Genomic DNA, 23,489 nt, shown 5'->3' on the forward strand with positions numbered 1-23,489 from the left:
GGAAGAGCTTTACCACGAGCACTTGTCTCAGGGGTTATGATAATAATGATCGCTGGCTTCCATATGTGCCTAGAGTGCAAGACTGGTCCTTAGGGCATCCACACGGTGCCTCCTTGGATCGTCACCACAGGCCCATGAGGTGCTGTGAGGTGCTTCCCTCATTACTCCATCTCATAGATACAGAAACCGGACGCTCAGAGACATAACACACTGGCCCCAAGTAACGCAGCTGTTGAAGCTACACAAGGAGTTCAACTCCGACCTCCGACTCCAGGCTGTTAACCACCTATTAACGGCCCTCCTAACCCTGCAGCCACATCCCAGTGCCCCAAGGAGGCAGCTGAGGCCCCAACAGGTCAAGGACTCATCCAAGGTCATCTAGCACTGAAGCACTCTCCCTGTGCCCACTGTGGGCACTCCCAGGTTGCCCCTGCCTCCCAGCCCTCCCTCTATCCGCACTGTGACCCCAGCCCATCTGGGGAGGCCCCAGGCTCCACTTTCTGACAGGAGCTGGGCAGAAACCTAATTTGCAAACAGTGGAGAGGCAGGCTGGCTGCCTTAATTAAGGGGGCTCCCTCCTGAAGGCCTCAAAAAACAACCCTCCCAAGCCAGGGCCAGCAGCATGCCCTGGTGTGTTCAGAAGGCCAGACTGGGCCCCTGCCCCTGTCCGCCATCCACTGGAAAATGGGCTGCCCCCCTGCTTGGCCTGTTTTAGGGACAGCAAGCTGGTCCTGGGATAGCTGGTAGCACCGCACATGGCCGACCCCCTCCTGGCCCTCATCAGGGGCAGTGTGACCATGGTGGGGGGGGGGGGGCGGGGAGGGGGAGGGAGGTGGCACTGCACCTTCTCAAGGCCAGCCGCCCAGAGAAGCTCTGAACACAGCCTCAAGGAGGGCCCCAACTTCCACCACTGATGCTTCCCTTTTCTTGTCTTTTCTTTCTGCCTGGCACTTACAAAAATTAAACACGGATGGTTTCATCTTGGGAGAATTAGTATTCTAGGCAGGGCTGGGGGATGTGATCGGAATGTCAAGGCCAGAGCCACAGAGCTGGAAGGGAAGGGAAGAGGGGCCCTGGAGTCGGGGCAGAGGGCTCCAGCCTGCCCGGGAAGCACGGTAGGGCCTGCGAGGGGCAGCCTGCTTCCCGTCCACCTGGCCTCACCTGGCCTCCAGGGGTAAGGATGAGGCTGGGCATGGCCGGAGGGGGCAGCATCGGTCCAGGGCTGGAGGAGGAGGCGATGGGGGCGGCTCAGGACAGAGACTGCGTCTGGCCAGGACCTGTGGCTCCCCGTGGCCCCAGATCAGCTTATCTACACATCCATCCCCTCCCTCATTTGGCCCTCATTTGCTGATGCGTGTGCCTCTCGTGCGCTAGGCACCGAGCTGGGGGGGGTGTTAAGGGCAGAGACATGCCTGTCCTCACCACTGCCTGGCACAGAGCAGACACTCATCAAACATCATACTGTGTCTCCCAAAGCGTGATCTGAAGAACGTGCTAACAGGTTAACAGAGGTTAACACGTAACCGCTGGAGCGAACAGGGTTAAATTGGTATCTTTGAGACGGGACTTCTCAGAGCCTTTAACACGCTGATGCGCCCTGTGAACCGGGTTGGGGGAGCGCTGGCCTGCAGCCCCCTGCCCGTCTGAGCGCAGCCCTCTGATCCTGGCCACACAGGAAATGTGCTGTGGGCACAGAGCTGAGTCGAGAGTGGGTTTGTGTTCGGGCTCCGCGGTGGACCCACTGTGTGACCTTGGGCAGGCTCCTGAATATCTCTGTTTCCTCAGGTGGAAAATTGAAACAGTAATAATAGTGCCTGTGGGTTCAGTGAGGTGATGTAAGAACAGCGCCTGCCTCAGACTTAATACGGGGTTGCTACTGTTGTTGTCATTGCTGTATTATTATTATCCACTTAGCTCTGTGTGCCTGGGCTGTAGTCAGAACTCAATCAGTTTAGCTACGGTTGTTGTCACTGCTGCTGACACAGTCCTTGCCCTTAAGAGGTCACAGCCAGGGGGTTAAAGACAATTAGAATCCAGGGTGGAGAGTACAGGGCTGGGGCTCTGTGGAGGTAGCCAGAAGGAACCACAGCATGGCTGCAAGAGCAGACCTCAGGGGATTGGCGAGGCCCCCACCTGACATGGTCATCCTGGTCCAGCCTCACTGCTAAGCGGCCATCCAGCCTGGGCCTTGGCACCCGCGGCAATGGAAGTCTGGCCCATCTTTGGGCATCTCTGCCTGTTACAGATTTCTTCCTTAACTGAATCTCTCCTGGTCTTCTAGTTCTTGGGCCTCCCAGAGTAGGCTGGTCTTCCTTCTCTAGGTCAGCTGTCCAGAAAACGGAGGACAGGGGACCAGCTCTCTTCCCCGAACCGTCCCATCCTCCCTCCGTCACTGCCCTAGCTGCCTCTCACTCCTCTGGGTCTCCTGTCCTGCAGTGTGGCTGTGCATCTCGTGGAGCCCAGACTGAACAGGGTTCCTGTTTAGTCTGACCCGGGCAGAAGCAGGCAGGGAGCAGGGTGCAGTCTGTCCCTCCTTTTAACACTGCCCATCCAGAACTAGGAGCTGGGGCCCTCCGCGTCTGGAGCAGTCGGTCACCTTGCTCTGCAGACACAGAGAAAGCCAGTCTAATAGAGAGCAGGGTGCCAGGGGAGCCTGAGAGGCCATTCTAAAGGAGGCTGGGGACAAGGAAGGGTCAGGGAAGGCTTCCTGGAGGAGGCGGCAGCACTTATCAGCCAGAACCAAATGGCAGGCTCCCAGAGCAAAGACCTTCTGAGTCACCCAATCCGCCCCTATCTGACCACAGGGAGACTGGCAGAGCCGTTTGGTTGCTTACATCATAGGTCAGACTCCAGGAGCTAACTATTCAGGTGTTATAGGAGGGATCATTTATCTCGAGGAAATGTGGTTCGGGGAGGCCAACCACAGAGGCCAGAGACCCGGCAATGCTGGATCCCCAGCTCCTTGTCTACCAGGATTCAGAAAGTCCCCCCACCCATCATGACCATGGCATCCCTGGCTGTCCATGGGGTCCACGGGGGTGGGGGGATTCTGAGGCCAGAGAATCGCTCTAGCCCGATGCCCCCTGTCTGGGCTTATATCCTGGGAGGTGAGTGCCGGTTTTTTGGTGGCCACAGGACAGGGAAGCAGCTGCCAGGCGAGGCCGGCCCATGTGCTCCAGGAATGAAGGTACCAGGGGCCTCGTTAGCCGCAGCTTCAAAGAGCCCCATTATTAACAAAGTACGCCATGAATCCTTTTTCTTCCTCTTTCCATCCTTAAGGCAGATTCCCAAATGAAAAGGAAAATATACAATGAGTGGCAATGAGGAAACCTCAGAGGAAAGCCAAGCGGCTGCAGAGCCGGGAAGGAACATCAGTCCACCCTCGCGTGCGGTGTGGGCTTCCTTTCTTTATTTAAAATAGTCTCTCCCTTTTCCCTTCCTCCCAATTCAGCTGGTCTCTCAGGCTGCACTTTAAGTCCTTTTGAAGTGTTACAACCATTTTCTCCTCTTTCAATTAACAACAAGAAAAGGAAGCTAATAGCTTCCTGAGCCACTCGCTGTAAATATTAACAAAGCCTGGCCGCCTGGCCTGGGCGCACGCGTTGCTCCCAGCTGGAGAGTGAGTTTACGGGAAGGAGGGGAGGGGCGAGAGATTTCCAACGCAGAGGCGAAAATCCCTTGGCACAGGCTTCTGCTGGTGCAGGGAATCTGAAGAGCCGGGGAGGCAGGCGAGGGGGAGGCAGGCGAGAGGGCGCCTGTCCCTGGGGGCTGGGGGTCGGCACAGCTGGCGAGAGGGAAGTAGATACTTCTGGAAGAAAAGGCAGCTTCCACCAGCTGCACCTGAGTAACTTGGAGGGTGTAGGTGGTGCGTGCCCTGGAATCCCCAGCTCGTGGCTTTGCGTGTGGTCAGTGGTGGAGGTCTAAGGAGGAGTGGCATTTTGAATGCAGCAGCTGGAGGGGTGCTGGGGTCCCCCGGGTGCATGCTAAACCCCGAGCACCTGCCTGTGCCCATACGGTGTAGGGCTCCTGAAGGAATCTGAGGCTGGGGAGGGGGCTGAGGGAAGGGGCTGTGGACGAGGGGAGCTAAGACCCCACGAGCAGAGCCTGGGTTCTGAAAGCTCCTCATCCTGCTGCCTGGGAGGCTGCTGACCGTGACCCCCATGACCCCAAGCCTACCAGACACACCAGCAAAGTCCTGCTTCAAACATCTGCTTGAGGGTTATGGCGTGTAGACTCCGCAGGGCCCATCTTGTGGCCAAGGTGGCCAGGGGGCCCGGGTAAAAGCACGCAGAGGCTGGTGGCCGGGAGGGGACCAGGTCTTCTGCCTGGGGCTCCCACCACCTGCATCCACTGAGGGCCAACCCGGCTAAGAGCTCACGGTGGGGTGCGGTGGGAAACGCACAGCCACTGTTCTGTCGGCAAAGGAGGCCAATTTCCTGAGAAAGGCCTGGCCTTCTCTGCCACTACACCAGACTCGTCCGCCCCGGGCTCCCACGGGCTGGACACAGCCGGTTACGACAAGCCCTGCGGGGTAGACCTGGCCAGCAGGCAGCCCCTTCCTGGGAGCCGCGGGCAGCGGGCAAAGGCCACGAATGCCCCGTGTCATGCACAGGCTGGCCCCACCGCTGCATCCCTCTACGCGGGCAGAGGGGCAGGCCTTGGAGGTCCTTGTGCCCTTGCCCTCCTCCACCCCTCCCGAACAGCAGGACCACCTGCAGCCCCCTCGAGGGCCTTCCCGCCCTCGGGCTGAGAGCAGTGGTCATGAGCCCAGCTGAGTGCCAGCGCCCTTGGCCAGCCCGCGCCCTCGCCCGCTCTCGCAGCTCCCGCGGCACCGAGTCCCTCCCGCCGCCCGCTGGCTCGGAGGAGATTTCAATGGCACGAGACCACTCCAGGTGCGGGAGGCCTCTGCAGGCACCTGCTTGCTCTTCTGTCTCACCGCTGCCCAGGGATGACAGTGCCCACTTGACGGCCTTTCTAGGTGCCCACTGCTCGGCCACATTGTGGGGGCAGCACCCTAAACTGGTACAGCCAGGCCTGGAGGAGCCTGGGACCCTGGAGCCGGCGGCTTCTCTGCTCTGGGCACTGCCCGCCGGCTCCCACGCTTGCACACCCATCCCTGAAAGTCTGGGTTTTGTCAGGAAATGGTTTAATTAGTAGAGTGGAGGCTGGGAGGGTTCACGCCCGAATGCAGGCTCCCTCACCTCCTCCCTTTCTCACCCGCGATGCTGTGCGGGTGCCATGCTGCCGTGCCAAGCCTTGGGGCCAGAGCGAGCGAGAAGGGGGCAGGGGGGCCGAATCACATGCAGAGGCAGGAGCTGGAGCCTCCAGCACGCCCCCTCCAGAGGCCTCCCTGCTGCCCTGCCCAGGGCACCTAGGACCAACACCCGCCTCGGGCAGGCTCGGAGCCCCCGGCGGGCCAGCCACCCATGGTGCTGCTTCATGCGGTCACGGGAGCCACCCTCAGCCACCCTCCAGCGAGGAGGAGAAGGGGGAGGGAACCCACTCAGCTCCTGGGCTTGTCTTCAGGGAGGCTCCAAGTCAGCCCCTTCCCCTCAACCCCCCTGCTCCCCACCCCTCCTCCTGAGGACATTGTCCCAGCCTCTCACTGGTCCCCTCCCATGCACCCTGGTAACCTCCAATTCTCCAGGAAAGTCTGGTCATGCCCCTTCCTGCCTGGGCACCCTCGTTGGCTGCCCGCTGCCCTCAAAATGAAGACCAGGCCCCTCAGCAGAGCATTTGAAACTCCCCCCAAGAATCCCATCTCCCACTTCAGCTTAGATCATTGCCCTCCACTAACTCAGAGCTTTGGGACACCAACCTTCTCACTGCACCAAGCCCTCTCACCTCTGAGCCTTTGCATATGCTGTTCCCTCAGCCTGAAACACCCTTCCTGCCTAAACCCCTACCGTGCTGACTCTGTTACAGGAGCAGTCCACACTCCCAAAAGGAAAAGCTCTCCCTGACCCATGGCCCTGGCCCCCAGCCCTCTGCGTCCCGGAGAGAGGGCACATGACTGTGGCAGCACCTGGGTCCACGCTGGCACAAGCGAGGAGTGACCCACACACTGCAATGCGGGAGAAGGGACAGGCCCTGTGGCTGGCCGTCCTCACGGCAGGAAGTCAGCAGCCACGGAACAAACTCCAGGTTTGAGTCACAAAGAGCCTTTTCATCTCTAGAGGTCAGATACAGATGTTGACCTCAGCCTGGAAGTCTAAAATGAAAGAACACTCTGGGTCTCCTAGCTCGAGCCAGCTTTGACCTGCTTACAATGATCTAAACTCTGCCCTCTTTGCCACGGGGCAGCTCTGCCCAGGGAGGGGGGCAGGCATGTTGTTCATTTAAAACGCCACTCGGCTAAGTCACCAGCCATAAAGCCCACCTGGGTTTCCAGCAGCGCATACAGGAACCTGATTAATGACACACACATAAAATCCATCCCAAAGAGCCATAGGTTGGAAAGAAGCAGGAAGGCTAATTGCTAATATAGGAATTAATATCAGTGAGTACTGATCTTCAAGGCAGGTGGGAACTGTAAAGCTACAGAGCGTTTCCACTTCAGGTGGAGGCCCTGGGGTCCAAAGTTGGGGTGGCCACCCTGAAAGATGGATGGGGGGACCCCGGCCACACCTGCACCACTCTAGCTTGCCATTGAACCCACGTGACTATTGTGATGTGGGAGTCCAGAGGACCCCAGAACCACAGCACAGTGTCACCTTCCCCAGAAAGCCCCCTGTGATCCAGGCCCCCCCACACACACACACCCAGGCTGGGCAAGGAGTGGCTTTTGGCTCTGCTAATGCCCTATGTGTGTCTCACAGTGTGGACTTCTGCAAACCAGTGGCCTCCCCCACTGGACCATGAGCTCCTAGAGGACAGGGGCTCCTCTTCAGGTCCATGTGTCCTGAACAGTGGCGGGAGCGTGATGGGTCTCAATACACATTTGCCAGATAGATGGATAGATGGATGTAGAGATGGAAAAACAGACGGACAGATGGAAAGATGGATGGATGGATGGAGAGGTAGATGGTTGATGGATGGATGGAAAGATGGATGAATGGATGGATAATTGCATGACAGGGACTCAGGAGAAACCCAAGGTCCCTGGGTGCATGGGCCTAAGGGCCACCTTGTGTTTCTGTTGCACTGAGACTTGGCATCCTGCAGGGAGAAGGAAACTGGCCCAGGGTTCAAGGTCCTGGCTGTCATGTAAGTCACACAAACTTAGACAAGTCCCCCCCTTCTCAGTGTCACTGCACCTGCACAGCGCGAACAGTCCTCCCTGCCCCGCCAGCTGTGCTGGGTTGTCCCGAGGCTCAGGGGAAATGGCAAAGCAGAAATGACCTGGAAAAGGATAAGGGACATTGTCCCCTTGTAAATGGCGTATACGTACAGGCAGACAGATCCGGCCAAAATGCAGAGTGCTGAGACGTGGGATTGTGCACTTGGCTTTCTTTCCCCCCTTTCAAATTTCTTTTAATACAGTTATGATGTTGTTATTTATAACAAAAAGTAAAATTGTGTAAGCATCTCAAGTACTTACAGATGGAAGCTTTTATTACGCTGACCCAAAAAATTGTTCTTTGGCACTGGAATGCAGGGACCAGACCTATGGGAACAGGGGACGGCCGAGGCAAGGAGCGTGAGCAGAGGCTGTCCTGTGGTCAGAGTGCCCAGAACTGGCCCAGAACTGGCCAAGGAGCGGCTCCCACTTACTGAGACCCTGGGACCATGCAGACTCACTTTGTCCTTGGTCAACTTGACGGAGGACTTTGCTTGCACTGTGTGGCCTAGGCTTACTCGATCCAATGTTGTGCCCACTGGGGACTGCATGGCCCTGATGATAGGTGTGTGCCAGAAGGGCTCATTTAGGAGGTATTCCTGGGCCCAGCCCATGCAAGTGGCTATAACAATCATAATCATGCACCCATGCGGGGAAAGTGCTCTCACCTCACAAGCACTGTGGCCAGGCTGCCCTTGGAGCACACACACCCCAGACACCCGAGAGGCACCCGCTCACCCAGAAGCACTCAAGGAGCCCATATCCTCAGTGGGGCCTGGGGCGTGCAGCGCTGCCTGATTCCCAGGAGGACCACACTCAGGGAAGGGGGATGCAGGGGAGGGTTACCCAGAATGCACAAGGCTGGACAGGCCCACTGAGAGCCTTGCTTGGACCCTTGATTTTCTAAATGAGAAAGCAGAGTGGGGAGTTCACTGGGTGCATTTATTAAGCACCTACTGTGTGCAAGGCACTGACTCAGGCACTAGGGGATCAGCCTCAGGTGAGCAGATGTGGTCTCTTCCTTGAACCAGCAAGATAATTCCTTTCAAGACATTATGTCATTGCCCTCACGGTTTGTGCAACCCTGCAGACAGAGAGGAGGCTGAGGGGTGATATTGGATGGACACTTGCAGGAGGGGGAACAGCATGGGGAAGGGCAGGGGCCAACTCGGGGAGTTAGGGGGAGGTGGTGGGAGTTGAGGCCGGGCGGGCGGGGTGGGGACGTCAGGCAGGGCCAGGCCTTGTGGGGCCTTGGAGGCTGCCATAGGAGTGTCGCCTTCATCCTGAGGGCTGTGGGAAGGGCCTGACGCCAGCAGGATGCAGCTGCCTTCCTGGATTCATCATTTCGAAAGCAGAGCTCTGTAATGGGGGATCAGCCGGCCATGGCCAGCTGGAGCCTTGGCTCTGAGGACACTGCCACCATCCTCTCTAAATATGGAGGCCCAGCAGCCTCTGCCCCCACCCTCCAAGGTATAAAACAATTTCCTTGCCCCGGCCAGGGACGCAGATGACCTCATTGGACGCTTTCCATCTCTCCCTTTCACAGAGAAATTACAATTTATAATTGGATGAAATCACGCGGGTGTAATAGCAATAAGAGCCGTGCTGGAGCCCAGCATTCACCTCTCCTGTGGGGACTCTGTCCTCATCTTCCCTCCTGTCTAACCCCCACCTGCCCCTTCCCAGGGAGCTGCACCCCACCTGCCTGCTCACACCTTGAGTGTTTGCCAGACCCTGGCCATGCAGGGGTGATGTCCTGTGAGCTCTTAAACCTTGCCGTTTCTTAACCCTCCTTGCTCCTGGGGAAGCTTGTCCCAAGACCTCCCCACTTCTCCCGTCAACCCATCAGCCTCCACCTGCCCTCCACCTGGCCAGCGCCTGCCCCTCTTCCTACACGCACTCCCTGCAAGGCTGGGCGCCCAGTGAGTGGTGACCCCCCGGCCTGTACTCTAGACTTGTTATAACGTGCACCCTAAATATCCTTGTTTTTATTTGTGACAGCCTCAGACAACACGCATTTCTCAAATCAGCCACCTTCGGCCCTACAAAGAAAAGTGCCCAGATGCAGCCGAGCCCATCTGGATCCAATTTCAAACCAGAGCTAACACTCTCAGATGTGTAATAAAAGCCCTTTTCCAAAGAGGGGCTCCTGCAGGGGGAATATGGACACCGGGGCACTGTGGGCCTTCAACACGCCATGCTAATGAGAGGCGATCCAGAGAGCTCAGGCTGTTTTGGATTCTGAGGAACAGCCAACCCTGCTCCCGGGTCTCCGGGGAAGGGGAAGGTGGCCGTGGAGGGCAGCCGGGGTGTGAAGCACTGACCCTGGCCTTGGTGGGGAGGCCAGGGATCCAGCTTCCCCAGTTCCCTGATGCTCCTGCTTCCCACGGTGGGGAAAGGCAGCACTTGTTCTGGAAGCCGAGGCCACGGTGGCCCAGTTGGATCCTTTGAATGACATTTAGCAAGAGGAGCAGGTGCTGGGGGAAGCAGAGCCAGCTCTGGGCCAGGCGGGCGGCCCCTGCACAGCCGGGAGCTCTCAGAACTTCATTTTTCCCTTCCCGGTCCTCCCACCCCCAGGAAAAGGGAAAGCAGGGAGCTGCGAGGAAGGGTGCTTGGCACGGCCGGCTGTCTGTTATCTGGATTTGGAAAGAGAGGGGAGAAATCCCAGATCATGGGAAAGTGGCGTTCAAGAAAACAGGTTCCTGAGGGATGGGAGGAGAGGGGCTGCAGCCCAGGCTGCCGGTCCCCGTGCGGCTCCTAATTTCCCTGGGCTTAATCGCTTGTATTGCTTTTTGCAGGTGAGGAGGCAGGGAGTGGGTGAGAAGGACTCCTTTTTGGACAGACGAGACCAGGGCTGAAGCAGGAATAACCCGTGCCTCCACCTCCCCAGCAAGAAAGCCTTCCTACAAACAGGAGCAGCCAAGCAAGACTGAGTGACCCCCCCCCCGCCCCGCCCCGCCCAAACATCTTCCCAAAGAGGGGCATGTGGGGCCTGACAGCTCGGCAGCGCATGTCAGCAGCTCCAGCCCCGCGGTGAACATCTGAACTCCTCAGCGGGGTAATGGACCCCCTCCTTCCCCCGGAGACACAGCCTGAGTGGCAGGAATACCGATTCTTTGGAGAGTGACTCCATCTCAGCTCTGTCACGCAAGAACGCTCTCTGCACCAGAGCCCATTCCGCCAAGTGACTTAAAGGGATTAAAAACAAAACAAAACAAAACTTGGTAAAGAAAAAGGGGTAAGAGCCACGCAGAAGCCTTTCAGAGGAGGTGGCGGCCAACAGACAAAAGGGCGGAAGTTGAAAGAGGGTGGGGAGGCCACCCTCCCCAAGGATGGGCGCCCGGCCCTAGGGCATGCCTGGAGAGCAGGGGCCCAGAACACCCTCAGGTCGCGCACGGGAGCCCCGGGGCTTCGGGGGGCACCCCTGCAGGCCCCTCACGCGAACCCCTCATTCCAGGAGGAGAAGCCAGCAGTGCCGGCAGCCTAGGGCGCGGGAGGTGCTGCTCCGGACCCGCAGCCACGTCTGAACACGAGGAGCCCAGCAGAGCGAAGCACAGGGTCTCCTCCCTGAGTCCCGGGCACCCCCAGCACCACCCAGCACCCCAGGTCTGTGGTCTGCACCCTGAGTGCCAAGGCTGGTGGGCTGGAACGTAAGCACGGCCCAGGCCCACCTCGACGGAGGCGCAGCATCCAGAGCTGCGGGCTGCCAGGCTGCAGCGAAGGAGGTAAGGCGGCTGCAGATGGGCTCCGGTGGCCCAGAAAGGCCCAGGGGCTCCTCGTGCCCAGAGAGGGCACAGGACAGGTGGGGCCTGTCCTCTTCGGGCTGGGTTGAAGGTCTGCAGCTCCACCCCGCCCACCCCACACATGCAGCTGAAGCAACTGCTGGCATCTGCTTGCCAGGGGAGGGCTCCTTTGCTACCTGGTGGCCCCTGCGCTGCTGGGCTCTGCCCCAGGGTGGGTGGACCCAGGATGTAAGGGAGTGACCTTCCCTGGAGGAAACTCCTGCCCCTCCCAGCCGTTGCCCCTTGGGGGAGGTCTCACTTTGAGCCCTTCTGAGTTCTGACCAGAGGGGGCAGCCGTGAGGCCTTGGAGAGGCAGGACCTTTGGTGAACTAGCCACTGGCCATGGCACCTGCTGCCCTCCAACTGGAGAGGGTCCACAAGTCCCCTCCATCCAAGGCCTTCCCCTGCCCTGGCCAGGAGAACCCAGGGTGGGGTTGATCCAAAGCCACCATCCAAGGCCTTGCACCTGCCGGCCCTTAGGCATCATCTGCTCTGGCCTCCAGTTCAGCCCTTTTGTTGGTGAGAGTGGCTTGATGGGCCCAGAGATGTGCGTTTATTGCCCTAAGGTCACACAGCAGGCGGCGGCAGCAGTGGCGTGGCGCGGTCTGGCTAGGGGTGTGGGGGGTGTGGGGCCTACTTCTTCTGGCTTCCCAGAGGCCAGGGGGGAGGGTTCATGCCTCCCCAAACACAAATCCCAGAAACCCCAGGGCACCTCTATCGCAGCGCCCTGGGCAGGGCAGGGAAGCCCCAATTCATTACCAAGATGGAAAATGACAATTCCCCGCGCTCTTCCCCAGGAGAGGGGCTGATTTATGACGGCGCCAGGGCCTGGGACATTTGTCAGCGCCGCACTGCACGCACGCCGTCTGAGGGGGCATTAATAGCTGTGTTATTAGCCACCAGCGTGAAAGATGCCCTGCGGATCGGCTATTTACTGTTATTTATTATAAAGGTGCACCAGCCCGGCAGCGGGGCCGTGAGGCGTCGTGAGCTCGCTGGAGCCCGAGCTCGGCCCCTGCCCAGCCGGCCTCCCTTCCCCCATCCCTACCTACCGCCCCATCACTTGCTCCTATTCTCCTCCCATCTCCTAGGAGAGACTGGTGGGTAATGCCTGGGGCTGAGGCCAAGCCAGAGGCGGGCAGCAGCAGGCCTGCAACCCAGATATTTATGGAGCATCTGCTCAGTGCTGGGCTCTGCCTCTGCTGAGCTTCCCTCCATCCCAAGGCAGGAAAACAAAGACCAACTTACTGGGCTCTGGGGCCAGACAGAGGTTAGTTAGCACCCTGGCCCTCCAGCTGTGAGCAGTGTGACCTTGGGGACGTCCCTTCCCCTCCCTGAGTGTGCTCCCCTTTGTGCACTGGGGACACAGGCTCCGCAGGGCTGTGGCCAGCTGGAAAGGAGAGGCGTTTGTGCAGGGTTGAGCATGCAGCAGGTGCTCAGCTTTGCCAGCTACTGCTACTAGTGGGACTGACCCCACAGGGCTAGAGGGGTCTGCAGACCTGCTGGTGGGCAGCCCCCATTAGATCCTGCTTGTGTTGGATACTGTCCACCATCATCCTCTCCATGCCAACCCTTTGGGAAAGGGTTTGAGAGTTCAGTGCCGGGGCCAGAGGAGGTAGGCAAGGGAGAGGGCTGTTCATGGCTGCTGGAGGGTTCTCTCTGCCCTGGAGCCATCCCTTCTCCTCTCTGGGCCTCAGTTTTTCCAGGGTCCTCTACCTCCCTGATTCCAGGGTCCTGAGGGTGAGTTCCACCCTTGTGCATATCTGCGGGGTGGGAGGGAAGGGACCATCTCTAAGAAAGTGGGGCCAGCCTCTGTGCCTGGAAGCAGACCTGCAGTCGGACAGGGCCTGGTTGGCCACCCCATGTCAGAGCAGACGAGAGGAGACAGCCAGGGGTTTTCCCTGGGTTTGCTCCCTCGGGGCCTGGGGTGGCCCCACCGGGCAGCTGAGGAGGGCAGGTAAGACACCTGGGAAAGGAAAGCCTGGGTTTCCGTCCAGCTCCTCCACCACCTGCTGCACAATTCAGACCTATCCCTTTGCCTCTTTGGGAGGCCGTGGTGAGGGCACCTGTCATTATTACCTCCCAGCGTGGGGCTGACAAAGGGCCAGCCTCCCTCTTCTCTCCCACTGCCCTGTCCTGGCTTTCAGATTCTGGGGTCTCCCTTTTGGCATCCTCATTCATTCATTCATTCATTCATACATTCATGCAACAGGTGTTTATGAACACCTCTGATGCCAGGCTCTATACTAGGCCAGTGAACAAGGCAGAACATATTCTGACTTGTAGAAGTTTACATCCTAGTGGGAGGGCTTGACAATCAACTTGTGATAAACAACTGGGGGAGGGGAGGGATTGCCCCAAGAACAGGGCCTGCATGTGGGGGATGCCACACAGCTCCTAGGGGAGCCCCAGCCCCACCCAAGCCTCTGTCTTATGATCAGTAAGCATCACCATTCCCAGTCTTTCCTGATCAGCCGGCTCCTCTCCCAGCCCCTGGCTGTCAGGATCCCGCTGGCTGCTGAGAAACCCAGCAGTGCAGAGCTAGGGCCCCTGCCCTGTTCTCTGGGCTGCCCCTCACCCAGAATAACAGCCCTTAGGCCCTCCTCCTACCTTCTGAAAAACACCTGACCTTTCCTTTTTCCTTCCCAGAAGGAATTAAGCCTCAGTCTAGGCAGCCTTACTAAAAATGCCCACAGACAGACAGAAATATAGGTGCAGCAACATCTTATTAAATAATACAGAGAAAGAAAGAAACAAAATTACATGTGTCTCCTTTCATCCCCCTCAACCCCTCCTGGCCCTGAATAGTTTAATATCGAACACTGTTATCAATATAATTAACCTCCTAAGACACAATTTTAAAGTCTTGTTTTTTAAAGCAATTTGCATTCTCTGAAGTTCAGGACATCCCACCGCCCGGCACAGCCCAGACGGCCTACGCAGTGAGGTGAACTCCAGGTACATTTTTAGTGGATTTGCGTACCTGTCTGTAATTACCGCCAGTGATAACAGCTGATGCATAATGCATGCGGCATGAAATTAGAAAAATAATTAACTTTAGGTTTTAAAAGAATCCCACCCCCTTCCCCCATGCATTACAAGTTCTCAATGGCACCAGTAGCCGAGATCAGGAGCAAAGTTGTGCCACGCAGGGTTGGAAGGGCCTTGAGGTCACGGCATCCTGCCTGAAGAAGGGGCCTCCAGTGGGCCTAGACTGGGCTGGGCAGGAGCAGGCCCGGGGCTTCTGCCTGAACGAGGGTGGGCTCGGAAAAGCCCCACTCACACAAAAGTCGCAAGTCCCCCTCCTGCCTGCAGTTCACATCTCCTGGACCTGCAGCAGGCCCTCTGCTCAGCACCCAGGGCAGTAGATCGTTTATGGTCCCATTTTACAGATGAAGGCCTGAGACCCAAGGCCACTCTTGGTTTGTGGAGCAGCTGAACTGATCCCAGGCAGGCCTTCTCAGGGAAGGGGCTTCCTAGAGGGGAGCTCTCCCCAGGCCTCCGTGAGCACCAGGAGGTGGAGGCTGGCCCCCCTGCCTCTAGGCCCTCCTCCCTCCATGTTGCTTGTAGCTGAGCCCCGAGAGACAGTGTCAGCTGGTGGAGGAGAAAAATGCGGGGTCCCTCATTGCTTTAAACAAAGGTTTGCTGAGGACCCATCACAGGCATGGAGGTGACCCTGCTCTGGTGGAGCTCTCAGCCCGGTGGGGAGGTCACTGCTTCCTGTGGGGCAGGGGTCCTTCTGGAGCTGAGAAACTGCTTCCGCCCCCAGTCTGCCCTGCACACCTCGCTCCTGCCTCGGGCCCTGCTCTGCCAGTAAGGACCCGAGGGCCTGGCAAGGTTTAGGGAAAACACAATGAATTGTTCTTGCTGAAGGGAGGGACTGAGAGAGTGCACAGAAAGGGCGAGGGAGAGGGGCTTCCCTCTCTCTGAGCTGTGGCCCCCTTGCCCACTCGTGTCTGCCCTCCCTCTTTCTGAAGTTCAGCCAAGAGAGGCGGGCGGCCGCCCTGAGTGGGTCATAGGAGGACTTTGGGGTCCCCCCCAGGGGCAGGGTGGGGCAGCCCTTCTTTCCAAAACCTCCAGGCCTGTGCCGGGCACTTCACACAACCCCTTCCTTGTCATCTTCCCAGAAGAGTGGGGTTCTCAGCAACACGTTACAGATGAGGAAACTGAGGCCCAGAGAGCGTCACTGGAGGTCACACAGCTGAGGACTGGTGAGATCAGATTCAAACCTAGCCCTGGTGTCCTCTCCCCGCTTCTAGTCTACACGCCTCCTTCTCGGGGTCAGTGCCACCTGGAACTCTCTGATTCCCATAGTGGGGACGGAGACTGTACCTGGCACTTCGGGGGACGCAGCATCAGGACAGCCTCACATGAGCTGCCTTCATTGGCAAACGGGGAGGAAGGCCAGGACTGGGAGGCAGGGGGAGGCCTCTCCAGACTTCCCTCTCCTGCCTGGGATGCCCAGCTCCCTCCTGCCACGTGCCCCCGCCCCTGCTCAGCCCCTGGTGCGTCATGTCTAACTGTGCCCCGCTCCCCAGAGCCTGTGGCGGTAGATGCCCTCTCCTATCCAGTGTGCCAGGGCCTGTGCTGGGCCTGGGGTCCTGCAGCTGCCCCCCTGCCCTCACTCTGACTCCCCAAGAAGACCCCCCCAAAGAGGGCCGTGGGTCTCTGGCAGCCCCAGCTTGATGGGATTTGGGAAAGACAACGGGGCAGAGTGCCAGGAGGCCAGGCGTCTCCAACAGGGAGGCACCTCCATCCAGTTGGCAGGTATTTACAGATATTACTCATGTCCGACTACCACCAGTCAAGTGGGTATGGGAAGCAGAGCCAGACACAACTTGGGAGGCTTCATGGAGGGGGCGTCCAAGCTGAGGCCTGGGAGGTGAGCAGAAGCTGGCCTGGCGAAGCTTGAGTGGGGAAGGTGTGTTGATGTTCAAGAAGCAGGAACAGCATGTGCAAAGGCCCAGAGGCAGCACAAGGGAGAGCAGGCTTAGGGTCAGTGCTTCTACCCTAGCTTGGGGCGACAGGGCTGAGGAGGCACAGTTTGAGGTTGGGGAGACCCAGCATCACAGCAATGACAGGGAGTCTCTGCCAGGAAGCAGCTTGGCCTACAGCCTCCCAGTCGACCCTGGAGGCACAGCAGGGGCAGGGGAGTAAAGAAAGGGTCTCTGGATTGCAGAGGAAAGAGACAAGCAGTTAACACAGAGGCTAGACCGGTGTGCCTGGAGCAGTCAGAGAATTACAGCAGCTTTTAAACCTCATGCACTTACGAGGGTGTACTTTGCAGGTATTACCTCACTGAATGCTCAGTAGTGAGCTCCCCTCTAAGGGGAACTTGATGACTACATTCATAGATAAGGAAACTAAAGCTCAGAGAGGGCAAGTAACTTCCTCAAGATCTCACCGCCTGGAAGAGGGTGAGGCAGTACTCGAACCCAGGTGTCTCTGTCCTAGATGGCAGGAGCTAGCGACTGATAGAATATGCCAAGAATGACGCCCCAGGTCTCCTCTCGGCTAGTGGGGGTCTGGATACCTCTAGTCTGAGCCATCTCACTGCTCCTCTCCCCCACTTCCATTGCACACCAAGGATCCGGCTGTCAGTCATGGAGCTGGCAGGTCGTAACTCACAAAATGCTGAAGTCTAAGGGATTCTCACAACAATGAAAAGTGACCCCGTAAAAGACGGGCGATTTACCGGGTTTAATTTGATGGCCACATAAACCATCAAACACAAAACAAGGGAATAAAAGGGCCTCGTGGCACCCGGGCAATTAAAGGCTCCTCAGGCAAGGCACGCTGTCTTCCTCCCCACCCCAGGCCCCTCCCTGCCTTACTGGAGCCAGGGCTCAGCATCGGGAGGCCTTGGGGAAGGGGGCGGCAGGGGAGACTCAGCCAAGATGGATGAGGGCCGCAGACAGGGGAAGAGAAAGGCCTTGGGTTCCTGCCTCCCAAATGCTTCTTGGTTATCCATCAGGCATCTCTGAAAGGTGTAATTTAGACTCTATTATGATGCCGGGGCCTCTGGAGGCTGAGGGCTATGGCCATGAGCTGAGCGGGCACTGGGAACTGATGTTCATGCCAGAGAAGGCGGTCTGGCCTCGTCTTTGGCCTTAACAAGTCCGCCCCCTGCTCAGGGCACTGCTCCGGCATCTGTGCGCCCAGGGGCCAACAGCATCCCTTGTGCCAAGGCTCAGAGGAGGGTGTGCGTCCTCTGGCCAGATGCTGGGGGCCTGGGCAGAGGTGCTCCTGGGCTCAGACCTGACCCCTGAGACCGAGGCAAGGTGGCCTTGAGCAGGCCTGAGGCTTCCTGTCCCCAGGACCTGCCCTGGCCCTGCCTCTTTGCTCATAAGCATCTTGAGACAGGACCTCCAGGCTCCATAACCTTCATGGCTCTGGCTTTGTGCAGAGGAAGGGACAGATGTGCAGCTGGAAACCTGGGCTGGCTGTGACCTTGAACGGGCCCCTCACCTCTCTGAGCCTCAGGCTGCTCAACTGTAAAATGGGACCGAGGACCTGTGTGTATGTGACAGGTGGGTGCAGATACAAACATGTGCCTGTGAGGGCGTTGGGCAGGGCCTGGCCAGAGGGTTGCCCCTTATGCCTGGGTTTATCCCTGTCCAAACCCACTGAGAGCTGGGAACACATGTGAGGGAAGCAAAGACCAACTCCAAGTCCCAAGGGGCAGGGGTGTGAGTGGGGTCATGACCCATAGACTAAGGACAACCTCCAAAGAAGCATCAGGAGTAAGTAGGCAAATGTCCTCAGCCCCTCAGGCCAGCTGCGGCGGCTGGGAGGGGGCTTGAGCTGGCTTCAGAGGCCCAGAGTGTCAGTCACAGTCTCACCAGTCCCCCTTCCTCCCAGCTTCCCTCGGGACCTCATCCCCCTCTGGCTCCTTGCGCAGATCCCGTGCACCCCTCCCCCTCCCCCTCACTTGCTTCCAGCCAGGTGTCCTCGGCTGGCCCTCCACCTGCCTTCGGTCCACCTCATGGATAAAGCTTCATTCCGCTAACAGGCCCTGAGCAGAGTTAGTGCGTTAGCCACGGGCAAAGCCTGAGCTCCCTCCAGAAGGCCTTGGAGCTGCCGGCAGCCTGGGCAAAGGCCCCTGTAATGCAAATGGGGCAAGAGTTGAGGGGTTGGCAGGGAGCAGGGCAGAGGCATTCCCGCCTTGCCTGGCACCTCAGCCGGCTCCCTTCTGTCCTTGAGTGGTCACTGATGGCAAGCCACACCAGGCCTACACAGCCCACAGGCCCTGCCCTCGAGCACCCGAAATTTAGTCAGGGACCTTAAAACACTAGTCACTAAATAGTGCAACCCGCAGCCCACAGAGATGGGCACGAGATGCAGCACCACAAGCCTAGTGGTCAAGATCCTGGCTTAGGTTCTTCTTCACCACTTATCAAGTGGTCTCGAGCAAGTTAACACCTCCGAGTATCAGTTTTTTCATCTGTTAAATGGGAATAAAAAGGGCACTGACCTGACATTTGCTGGGAGGATTAAATGACTTAAATATTCATAAAATTCTAGGTGAGACCTTTATTATAGTGTGAGCTACTATCCCATCAGAATAGAATCCCAAGTGGCTAGAACACAGGTTGGCACATGGTAGGTGCTCAATAAAGACATGTTGAATGGCTGGATGGACAGATGCATGGATGGATAAGTGAGTGGGTAGGTGGATGGATGGATGGATGGATGGGTGAGTGGGTGGATGGGTGAGTAGATGGATGGATAGATGGGTAAATAGGTGAGAGGGTGGATGGATGGGTGGGTGGATGGATGGATGGATGGATGAGTGGATGGATGGATGGATGAATGGATGATGGATGGATGGATGGATGCATGAGTGGGTAGATAGATGTATGGCTGGGTGGATGGATAGATGGATGGGTAAATAGGTGGACGGGTGGATAGGTGGGTGGATGGATGGACAGATGGATGGATGGAGCAGAGGGAAGCTCTATATGGCATGAGGAAGACCTAGCAGAGGAGGAGACGTTTGAGCATGGTCCTGAAGGGTGACGAGCAGTTTGCTAGACGGAGAGGAGCAGTCCAGGAATAGAGAGGGACAGAAGGAAGAAGGGTTTGACGTGGTTGAGAAATGGAGACACAGGGTCCCTGGGTCATGGGAGTGAGGGCCCCACCGTCTCATTCAGTGAGTGGCTCCCAATTCTGCTCTGCACACCCGGGCTGCCCTCCAGGCTGCGGCCTCAGCTCAGGCTCCCAGAGGCCATTGTGTCTCACACTGAAAAGTGTTTGTGAACCTGGAGTTAGTTATAAAGCAGACCTTTGCCGGCTGCATGAACACCACTTCCCCACTGAGGTTGAAAGATAATTTCTCTTTAATTGATTTTTTTTACCACTATGAACAGTAACGTAATATGAGAAAAATCTACACTGCAATTTTTCCACTTGCGAAAACCAAAATTACACCTTGCAGACAATTCCCTCAGAGTGTGGACCCCTCCCTCCTTTTATTTGTTTCCTGTCTTTAAATGCAAGAAAACAGATATATATATTTTTCAAAATAGCTGAAAATTTCGTGATTTAGGAAGGGAGCAAAGTATGGAATAAGTTCTCACATTACGTGGAACACAGTAGGAAGGGCACCGCTGATAGAAAGAGATTTCTGTAAAGCCATGGGAAAGCAGTTCTGTTGACACCTCATTCTTCTGTCTATAAGATGCACAAGTGCAAACAGGACATGTTGTTTTAACACCAGACGATGAAGTGCCCCACTTTCCCCTGCTCGCCAGTGAGGACGCTGGCAGATTCTTTCTGCAGGTTCTAGTGATGCCCCTCCCCCACCTCGAGCTCACAGGCCTCGCAGAAACAAGCTTTCCCTTCAGTCCCTGGTTCCGAGCCAGAGAGGGATACGAGATCCCTGTTCCAATGAGAAATGGTGGCTCTAAATCCATCCCATCAACACTGAGCAGCCACTTTCAGCATCAGCCATAAAGACTGGCTTAGTGTGGGATCTTGAAAGAAGAGACTGAAACTGCAGCCCGGCTCCCAGTAAATTAACGTCACGAGGCCCACGGCCACGGTCCAGGAGGGCCAAGGCCACGTCTGTCTTGTTCACGGGCAGCATCTTTGCTCCCGCTGAGATTAACGGTAGCCAATGTCATTAGAGGCTGACCTCAGCCCGAGCTATCACCTGTGATGTAAACTTGACATTTGGAAGGGCCACGGGGCATGCACCTCGAGGTCTGACCTCTGCCCCGTGGCCTCGACTGCAGCCACCCCTCAGCGGCAGGTGGGTGGACACCCGACTCGCTCTCACCGCACATGTCTTGTGCTCCTTGCAGGTGTAGAGGCTGCAAGTCAAGTGGGGCCCGGCTCCCTCAGCCGTCCACCATGGTGGTGGCACACCCCACGGCCACCGCCACCACCACACCCACCGCCACCATCACGGCCACCGTCGTGATGACCACAGCCACCATGGACCTGCGGGACTGGCTTTTCCTCTGCTATGGGCTCATCGCCTTCCTGACGGAGGTCATCGACAGCACCACGTGCCCCTCCGTGTGCCGCTGCGACAATGGCTTCATCTACTGCAACGACCGGGGGCTCACCTCCATCCCCGCCGACATCCCCGACGACGCCACCACCCTCTACCTGCAGAACAACCAGATCAACAATGCCGGCATCCCCCAGGACCTCAAGACCAAGGTCAACGTGCAGGTCATCTACCTATACGAGAACGACCTGGACGAGTTCCCTGTCAACCTGCCCCACTCCCTGCGGGAGCTGCACCTGCAGGACAACAACGTGCGCACCATCGCCCGGGACTCGCTGGCCCGCATCCCGCTGCTGGAGAAGCTGCACCTGGATGACAACTCCGTGTCCACCGTCAGCATAGAGGAGGATGCCTTCGCCGACAGCAAGCAGCTCAAGCTGCTCTTCCTGAGCAGGAACCACCTGAGCAGCATCCCCTCGGGGCTGCCCCGCACGCTGGAGGAGCTGCGGCTGGATGACAACCGTATCTCCACCATCCCACTGCACGCCTTCAAGGGCCTCAGCAGCCTGCGGCGCCTGGTGCTAGACGGCAACCTGCTGGCCAACCAGCGCATCGCCGACGACACCTTCAGCCGCCTGCAGAACCTGACCGAGCTCTCGCTGGTGCGCAACTCGCTGGCCGCCCCGCCCCTCAACCTGCCCAGCGCCCGCCTGCAGAAGCTCTACCTGCAGGACAACGCCATCAGCCACGTGCCCTACAACACGCTGGCCAAGATGCGTGAGCTGGAGCGCCTGGACCTGTCCAACAACAACCTGACCACGCTGCCCCGCGGCCTGTTCGATGACCTGCAGAACCTGGCCCAGCTGCTGCTCCGGAACAACCCCTGGTTCTGCGGCTGTAACCTCCTGTGGCTGCGGGACTGGGTGAAGGCACGGGCGGCCGTGGTCAACGTGCGAGGCCTCATGTGCCAGGGCCCCGAGAAGGTCCGGGGCATGGCCATCAAGGACATCACCAGCGAGATGGACGAATGTTTCGAGGCGGGGGTGCAGGGCGGAGCGGCCAACGCCGCCGCCAAGACCACGGCCAGTGACCGCGCCTCTGCCACCACGCCCCAGGGCTCGCTCTTCACCCTCAAGGCTAAGAGGCCGGGGCTGCGCCTCCCTGACTCCAGCCTCGACTACCCCATGGCCACGGGCGACAGTGCCAAGACCCTGGTCATCCACGTGAAGCCCCTGACGGCGGACTCCATCCGCATCACGTGGAAGGCCACGCTCCCCGCCTCCTCCTTCCGGCTCAGCTGGCTGCGCCTGGGCCACAGCCCAGCCGTGGGCTCCATCACGGAGACTCTGGTGCAGGGGGACAAGACAGAGTACCTGCTGACGGCCCTGGAGCCCAAGTCCACCTATATCATCTGCATGGTCACCATGGAGACCGGCAACACCTATGTGGCCGACGAGACGCCCGTGTGCGCCAAGGCGGAGACGGCCGACAGCTACGGCCCCACCACCACACTCAACCAGGAGCAGAACGCCGACCCCATGGCAGGCCTGCCCCTGGCGGGCATCATCGGTGGCGCCGTGGCCCTCGTCTTCCTCTTCCTGGTCCTGGGGGCCACCTGCTGGTACGTGCACCGGGCCAGCGAGCTGCTGACCCGGGAGCGGGCCTACAACCGGGGCAACCGGAAAAAGGACGACTATATGGAGTCGGGGACCAAGAAGGATAACTCCATCCTGGAAATCCGCGGCCCCGGGCTGCAGATGCTGCCCATCAACCCTTACCACAGCAAAGAGGAATACGTGGTCCACACCATCTTCCCCTCCAACGGCAGCAGCCTCTGCAAGGGCACGCACACCATCGGCTACGGCACCACGCGGGGCTACCGGGACGGTGGCATCCCCGACATAGACTACTCCTACACATGATGCCAGCACCCGGCTCCTGCCTCCTCCTGGTGTGGCGACTGTGTGGCTTCGACCAGCCTGCTGCCATCTGACAGAACAAGGAAAAGAAATTCCACGATGACTTTCCCATCAGAAAGCAGAGTTTGGGGAGGGCTGACAATTTTGTAGAACACAACAGTGAAAAAAATAATTTTTTTTAAGGAATAGAAGGCAGGAGGGGGATTTGACATTGATGAAGACATAATTTATACCAAATTATGCCAGGTGGGGAGGAAAAGACTAAAAATAATATCGCAGGAAGGGTTGGGTCGGGGCTCTTATTTTTCCTGAACTGGAAAGATGCTACCTGTGCACCGTCTGTGTGTGCCTCATGCTCTGTGCAGGGCCGTCACAAAGGAGCCATTAGAGAAGCAGCCAACACGCGCAGCCCCCGTGCAGCTCTCACTGCCGGCTGCTCACTGGAGACGACATGATGGAAGGTTTTCAGGCTCCTCACAAAGGAGAGGGGAAGAAAAGATGTTTTGCTGTGGAGATATTGTCCTGAAATCTCTTCCCTGGTTCTTTCCATGCCATTTCCCTTACAGATTTGCAGAAATAGCGCGTCTTTCACTGCATTCTTTGAACAACGATGTAGTTGATTAAAAAACAAACTTTCTTTTTCCTATACTGAAGCCCTCCTCAATTCCATGCACCATAGTCCATGGAAGCACCATGGAAGCTGTGGCTTTTCCAGGGCTTGGAGGTGCATCTATCTACCTGTTTATCTTTATGTCATGTCTCTATCTATAGATGGGTAGATAGAGCCACATATACAGCCCTTACCGTACTTCTTGGGTCAGTTCGTACAATTTCTTGAGACAATAGAGTCACGAAAATGTTGCTTTCTCCTAGAAATCATTGAGTAAGTAGACAAAGTGTGTTGGGGATGGGAGTGGGGTGGGGGATAATGCTGTTCCTAAGGGCGGAGGCATGTCTGTCCTGGCTGGGTGGCTGGGGAGACCCTGGGCAAGGGGTGTTTTCAGTTCAGTCAGTCCTATCTCAGGTTGGCCAGAGCTGGGCCAAGCTCCTTT

At 57.8% G+C, this 23,489-nt stretch overlaps 2 protein-coding genes across 9 annotated transcripts in view; one reads left to right on the forward strand and one right to left on the reverse strand.

The window, feature by feature from the left end:
- Positions 1–23,085, forward strand: part of FLRT1 (fibronectin leucine rich transmembrane protein 1) — a 76,870-nt gene extending 53,785 nt beyond the window's left edge. For 2 of the 7 annotated variants that reach the window (XM_059931860.1, XM_059931862.1), the window contains exons 2-3: positions 10,078–11,004; positions 20,367–23,085. In XM_059931860.1, the coding sequence (XP_059787843.1) occupies positions 20,416–22,440 (2,025 nt within the window). In that variant the 5' untranslated portion in view covers positions 10,078–11,004; positions 20,367–20,415 and the 3' untranslated portion in view covers positions 22,441–23,085. Of the gene's footprint in view, positions 1–9,954; positions 9,978–10,077; positions 11,005–15,227; positions 15,273–17,489; positions 17,592–20,366 lie in introns of those variants that run through there. The other 5 variants (XM_059931861.1, XM_059931864.1, XM_059931863.1 and 2 more) reach the window with 5 other exon arrangements.
- The window catches only part of MACROD1 (mono-ADP ribosylhydrolase 1), a 153,327-nt gene that overhangs the window by 88,956 nt on the left and 40,882 nt on the right, over positions 1–23,489 (reverse strand). The gene's annotated exons all lie outside the window — the stretch shown is intronic.

This window comes from Balaenoptera ricei, chromosome 8 (genome assembly GCF_028023285.1).
Source record: "Balaenoptera ricei isolate mBalRic1 chromosome 8, mBalRic1.hap2, whole genome shotgun sequence".
NCBI classification, from domain to species: Eukaryota; Metazoa; Chordata; class Mammalia; order Artiodactyla; family Balaenopteridae; genus Balaenoptera; species Balaenoptera ricei.